This window comes from Onychostruthus taczanowskii, unplaced genomic scaffold (assembly GCF_017590055.1).
Source record: "Onychostruthus taczanowskii isolate IOZ18803 unplaced genomic scaffold, ASM1759005v1 scaffold40, whole genome shotgun sequence".
Lineage (NCBI taxonomy): Eukaryota > Metazoa > Chordata > Aves > Passeriformes > Passeridae > Onychostruthus > Onychostruthus taczanowskii.
The window spans coordinates 2,430,410-2,437,221 of NW_024501460.1; the positions used below are offsets into that span (position 1 = coordinate 2,430,410).

Below are 6,812 nucleotides of genomic sequence, written 5' to 3' on the forward strand. Positions count from 1 at the left end.
GGTGACTACTTCAGTGTTTGTATTGTACTTCTTTGTTAAAGAAGTACAATAAAAAAAACCCAAACCACTCACTTTTATCCTTGGATTAACTCTTGTCCTTTTTTTTTTTTTTTCTATAGGATCAGAGATTATTAAATCAATTTATTTGCTTTAAGCATCTTTCTAGGTATAACCATTTAAAGCTAATATTTTGAAACATATAAAAAAATTAACTGCTGATCTAGATTTTTCCTGGGCTTGGGCCCCATTATCTCCATCTTTACCTTGCATGGAATGGGCTGAAATTTTTAGTATAGCAGGGTAATAAGTAACATTGCCTAGCTCAATACAGGCCACAAGTTTTCCAGTGTGTGCATTTTCCTCACTAGTTCATCTACACCCAAATCCCTAACGCCCATATTTTAATGCTGTAGTACACCTACATCATACATGTGAGAAGATTGCTCCAGGATAAGCTCATTTGTCCAATTTAGAGTTTGCCATGAAGATTTGATGAGCAACCTTGCAGCTAGAACAAGTGACATGTGCTGCCTCACATCTGGCACAAAATTTGATTGCTGCAATCTGGCTTATCTGTCAGAAAGGCAATCATGCACACACTTCACCTGGGTCAGCTTTGTACGTGGGGCAATCTACTTCCATGATCACGGAGCCACAGACTAAGGAAAAACAAGCCAATACAGTAATTAAAAATATTTATTTCTGAAGATATTTACCTTGATAGGCATAAAGCATTTCCCAATTTCATACAGAAATACATAAAACATGCATAGACCAATATGGCCTACTTCAATGTGTATTCAACATGGTAAATATAATGAAGAACTTGTGTGAATATAAATACATGACACAAAAATAAGCACATAAGATTCAACTTGTCTGCAAATTCAACATTGTGAACAAATTCACTGCTATAAACATTCACCCAATATTAGCCTTTTGACTTAATTCAAAACAACCCTTTGTCTCAATGCATTTCCACCAAACAAGGCCCTGAATAAATCTTGCAACAGCCTCTGGTACATCCCCACTTCAGTGCATTTTTGGTAGCATGTAAGACACAACAACCCTATTATTAGAACTTCAGTTGACCAAATATCCTTGTTATGGAAAACTTAGTAGTGTCCTCGATAACTTTTATTTTATGTTGAAGGGTCCTTTGGTATCCAAAGCCAAAGGACTTTGACTATGCAAACAATCAGAGTGCCTAACCCACATTCAGATAACTCTGGTTGTACAAGTAAACTAGACTTCTGAAAAAAGGCAAAGGGTTGCAGCTGATTAGTAAAGGCAATAACAAGGTGTAAAAATACTCTAGCAGGAGTGCAACAAACAGTATGCGAGGTAGACATGTATATATGCAGTAAGTCCTGATTAAAGTAGAACTGTGGCTTTCATTTTTGCATTTTAATCAAAAGGTAGAGTTCTTTGAAGTTTGTACACTCAGATCTTGCTTTCTGTCCTTGCTAAGCACATCTGTGAGGTCTTCATTGCGAGATGCTTTTGTGGTAGACCCTGAAAGCTTCTCAATTGATGGGTAACATTCCAGAAGCAGTATTCAAATGTTTCTTTAGACAGATGGCTTTTCATGTATGTTACTGCAGATTTCCCTTCAGCCCTTCTACCCATCCACCTGAATTCCAAAATGATAAAATCCTTTGTCTTTATATCTCCAAATACAGGAATTCCTTAGCATTTTGCTCCGCTGTGCAAACACTTGGACAGAGGGGCCCTTCGCCATCATGGAATGTTGGAGTCAAGACAGTTTTCGCGATGCTTTGTCAGCAAGCGTTGCAGAGAAGGATTCAGGTGATCTCCCCACTAGGATGCTTTCAGGCTTTCCCGGACACTCTGCCTTTTGTTCGCCCTGTTGTGTTTGAGCTTTCGCCCTTTCTGGAGCTCAGCCTTCAGCTTTGCGATGCTGAAGGAAGCTTTGATACTGTTACCAATGGCTTCCAGCCTGCGAAATCAAGAAATGTACATTTAGCGTTGTGATAGTGAAGATGCATCTCCAGTGTGAAAAAACTTAGTTTTTGCTTAAATAAACCTCAGTCTAGACTCCTACCATGGGACCCTAAAAAACTGCTGTTTGCTATACGTCAGAATTAGGATAACTTAAGATACTTGAAATGCTGTATTCATAATTTCAATGCAAACATTAAACTAAAATATTCACTCAAATATAGATGCCCTAGACTTCCTTAAGTAGCCAGTCAGGAGGTCTCCAGTGGCTTTTTATGCTTCGCCTGTGTTGTTTCTTCTAGGTAAACCTGATCCTACTTCCAATGAATAGGTGCATTTTGCAAGTGACTAAGCAAGCCCCACTTTCAAAAAATTATTTAAGACTTCCAGGACCTAAGTCTCATTCAATATCATCAGGTTGCCTGCTTCCATACATCCTGTTCTGCTTGTGAAAGTAGCACTAGAGAATCATCTTTAGTACAGGCTTTAGTACCGTACTTGTCCATGGGAATACGGCTCAGCACTGAATGCAAGCAGAGGACAGACAGTGGGCTGAGCTCAGCACCCCGGTCCCCACAAGCTAAAAACCCAAGCATGAAGAAAATCCCACAAAATACCCTCACAGATTCCTCCATAACTCTCAAGCTGAAACCACCAGCTAAGCTCAGGATGACCCGAAGGCAGGTGAACTGTGCTTTCTATTGCTGCTCCGGGGAACTACAACAGCGTGAGAAGAAACTCACCGCTTCATTTTCTTGCTGTCAACAAGCTGTCGGTTCATACATTTCGGTCCAAAGCAATTGCTGGCTTTGATGCGGTGCCGTGAGGTTTTCTCCACTGTGGACTGAGCCCTGTTAGAAGGGAAAAGGTGCTCATGTTAAAAAAAAAGCCAAGTCTGCAGTCCACAAGGTGAGGCATCTCATCAACCACTTCTCAAGGCATGTAATAAGCAATCTTTCTGGGCCAAGCCATAGTATGTATCATAGAAGTGTGAGCACTCAGGTAGGAGGCAAGGCTTGGGGGAGAGTATTCACTCAGCAAGTGCCAAAATGAGTAAGTGCACCACAATCCATCCCTTTCACATGCATTGCCTTTTAAAGAGTAGCAACAAGAGACGCACCAGAGATCTTTGCCTGCCTGGCAGAAGTTCAAACATTTCTTGTCCTTCTGGTTGGCACATTGGCATCTGCTGCTTGGTTCAGCGAGCATCTCCGGCACCACGTCCTTCAGTGATCTTCTGGGTCGAGAAGGGCCACCAAGACCATATGGAACAGTCTTCCTATGATCAAAGAGACAACATGAAAGTTATTTAAATAATTCTGTGGCTTCAAAACGCTATGGGATATTTTGGGCAATCTTATCGACAGCATTGATTCCACGAGTAAAGGTTGTGGGATTGGGAATGCCTCGTTAGTCACAGTTTCTATGCAAATGTTTCTGATGATCCTGCAACATATTCATTAGCATGGCTACTGACAAGGATAATGACGTTTTAATTGTGATTTCACAAGGCTGTTGTGCCTCCCTGTGCAATAGAAAGCAATAAAACCTCATCTCTTTGAACTTTGGCTACTGCCAACACTGAAAGAAGCAGTAAAAGTGAAGAACAGATTCTCTCTCAGAGGAAACCCAGCAGCAGAAGAAATCACTAGTCAGTGTTTGCAGCCTTAGGTGAGCCTCTGGCTCATTACTTTTTGGTGAGGAGAGTATAGAAATGGATACTGTGCATAATCCTATTAGCACGTGGGACGCCTCAATTTGCAGCAGAGAGCAGTGAAAGGCAGCTAGAGCCACCCGGTGTCAAACTATTCCTTCCAACCTCCTAACTTGTCAGAAAGAAAACCACTCAAATTCAGGCTGGCAAAATCACGCCTTTGGCATTTTGTCTGATTCTGATTCATAGTGAAAAGTATCCTGCAGCCTTTGCTGAGCAGCACCCAAAGGAAATACTGCTGCCCAGATTTTAGGTAGGCAGGTGTGTTGGGGCTATTAGGAGCTATCTGCCCGATCTGGGTGGCCCAGTCCTGGTGAACAGTCTCCTTGCTAAACGCGCCAGAAAAGTAGGAGCAGGAAAGTAAAGCAGTAGGAGAAACTGTGCAAACAACTATTCCTTCCTCCGCTTCCCATCTCTGCAGGGGGGTTGTGGCTCTTAATTTTCGCCTTCACACCTCCCTCGCTTTCTTCCTAACCAAAGGGGAACCCGGCACTGGGGAACTGCCGAAAGCCCTCCACTCCACTCACTCGGGGGTGTTGATCCAGATGATGTCGAGGTGGCAGAAGTAGACGCACTCCTCGTCCATCAGCGAGGAGCAGGAGCAGCGCCGGGCGCGGCGGTGCACGGCGGCGGCGGGGGGCGGCGCGGCGTCCTCCTCGGCTCCGGGGGCTGCGGGAGGGAGCGGCAGAGCTCAGCACCCGCGGCAAGGCAAGGCAAGGCACCGCGCATCCCCTCCCGCCGCATCCCCGGGGCAGCCCTCCCCGGAGCCGGGCTGCGACCCCGCAGACCCCGCGGGGTCGGCCCCGGGCGGAGGCGAGCGGCAGCGGACCGGCACCTACCTGCCGGCAGCAGCCCCGGGCAGAGCACGAAGAGCAGCGAGACGATCATGTGGCAATAATCCATAGCAGGCGGCGGAGGGCGGATGGAAGAAGTGAGGGGAAACGGGGTAAAAATCAATAAAAGGCGAGGGAAAAGCGGAGAAAGTGTGTCCCGGTGTGAGGACGGAGCGCCGTGGCGGGTGACCTGCGTGGCGCGGCTCGGTGCGCCCCGGCGCGTCTGGCTGGCGCGGCGGTCCCCGGCGCCCTTTTATAGCGAACCCCCATGGAGCGGGTAAACAGCCCCGGCGCTATTTTATCCCGAGACAATGTTATTCTCCTATTAGTCACCGCGCGGCAACGTGCGGGCCGAGATAAGGCCGGGGCTGGAAAGGAAATCGCCTGCAAACTTCAAGAGCGGGGGGCGGCGGCGGCGGCGGGAGGGGGGGCCGGGGGCGCCCCGGGCGTGGGGAGGGGCCGCCGGGGACCGCCAGGGGGCGCCCTGCCCGCGCGTCGCGCCTGAGGGCGGCCCTGGGCTCCGGGATTCAGGGGTTCAGGAATTCAGGAATATAGGAATGCAGGGATACAGGGGTTCAGGAATACAGGGATTCAAGGCTCAGGGATTCAGGGCTGCGGGGCGTCAAGGTTCACCGCTTCAAGGCTTCAGGGCTTCAGGGCTCGGGGCTCTGGGCCCCACCTGCTGCTTCTGCTACTGCCTTGGGGAGAACCCCGCAGTGGGACATGGGGGTTCCCCATGTGGGATGATGGATGCCAGACTGCGTTGGAGCCTGCCTGCTCCCCTCAGACCCTGTCAGGTGTGCTCTGGGGTCTCAGGAGGTTTGGGTTTGGTGGCAGCGGTGGAACATTGGGGTATAATCTCCCTTTTCTGCCATGGTAGGGCGAGGTGCTAAACACAGTGTGTTTTATGTGTGAGCAGGTGTGTAAAGCCAGGTGGGGAGGGAAGGAGGGAAGAGCTGTGCCTGCCCTTCGCCTATGGCTCTAATCTAATCATCGCTAATTCTGACAATGTCTTTTTTTTTTTTTTTTTTTTTTTTTTTTTTTTTTTTTTTTTTTTTTTTTTTTTTCTGGCATGTTTGTGTTTTTAGCCTTCTGTCAAGGAGCAGAGTCAGTGTGGGGGCTGGACCCTTGAGGAGTGGCTGCAGCAGTGCCATCACAGATATAGACATGCATGGAATCCACTGGGGTCCCAACTAAGGGAGGCAGCCCATGACTATAAACTTAATTAAATGAACTCAAAATGCCCGTGATCCGCCGTGGAGCCGTCGTGCTGCAAAGCGTGCCAGTTTCCCAGTTTCACCTATGATAAATAGATAAGACTCTCTTGGTATTTGTGGTATTTCCGTGCACTGTGCTGTAATAATAGAAATGACCTTGGCTATCACAAAGAGCGGGACTGTTAAGTGCAAGCTGCATTGTGGTCTGGCAGGTGAATGGCCAGATACTTTTTTAAAGTATCAAATTATACTGTGCCACTGTATCATAGCGGACAGACTGTCTGCAGCCGTGCTGAGTCAGAATAAAGGTCCATTTAGCTGGTACCCTCCCTGCCACAATGCCTGTTAGCAGATGGTATGAGAAGGAGTACAAGAAAGAAATGCAAGTGGAGACTAATCCTTTCCTCCGTGTAACCTCCCTGCTTCTAACAGGATGAAGTGTAGGGGCTTTCCAGGCAATAATGAACATTTAGACCATTATGCTGAATAAACACTAGTAGCCCCATCCTGAGATGGTCATATCTATTTATCAAAGGTATTCTAAAAACTGCCCTGTAAAACGTCTGTGAGAAAGCTGGGTTATACTTTTTTTTTTCTTTTTTTTTTTTTTTCACACCTTTCCAGCGTGGGAGTTTATTTTCCAGAGCAGGGATTATATCGTCTTGTGTATTATGTCTCTTTGTGTATGTAGGGCAGGATTTACCGGAATGCCAATGTATCTGTACATATGTGTTTGAACTGCTGCAGTCATGATAAGAATCTGCCAGCAGGGGTCACACAGCTACATACAAAAAGTAATCACAGCCCTCCGAAGTAATGAACTTTATCAGTGTTCAAAAGTTAGGAAAGAAACTAGGTGACTTTTTTCTTGCTTGCATTAAAAAAAAAAAAAAAAAAAAGAAAAAAAAAAAGAAAAGAAAAACGTGAAGCAGTTGTGTGGGTTGAAAGATAGCAATCGTTCTGTATTGAGTACAAATATGCATAACCTTTCCAGGCCTGTCACTTAAAGACTGTCTTTCATGTCAGTGCTTAGTTAAATTTTTTTCCTGAGATTCCTTTTTCTAAGATGTGCACTTGGAGCCAAAA

General features: G+C 46.3%; 1 protein-coding gene across 1 annotated transcript; it reads right to left on the reverse strand.

Annotated features, from left to right (window-relative positions):
- Window positions 1–678: 678 nt before the first annotated feature.
- On the reverse strand, window positions 679–4,794 carry EDN1 (endothelin 1). The gene is made up of 5 exons (XM_041413295.1): window positions 4,516–4,794; window positions 4,204–4,345; window positions 3,083–3,241; window positions 2,706–2,813; window positions 679–1,960 (listed from the first exon to the last, which is right to left on the reverse strand). The coding sequence occupies exons 1-5, from the start codon at window positions 4,577–4,579 to the stop codon at window positions 1,822–1,824; spliced, it is 612 nt and encodes a 203-aa protein (XP_041269229.1). The 5' UTR covers window positions 4,580–4,794; the 3' UTR covers window positions 679–1,821.
- Window positions 4,795–6,812: the final 2,018 nt, after the last annotated feature.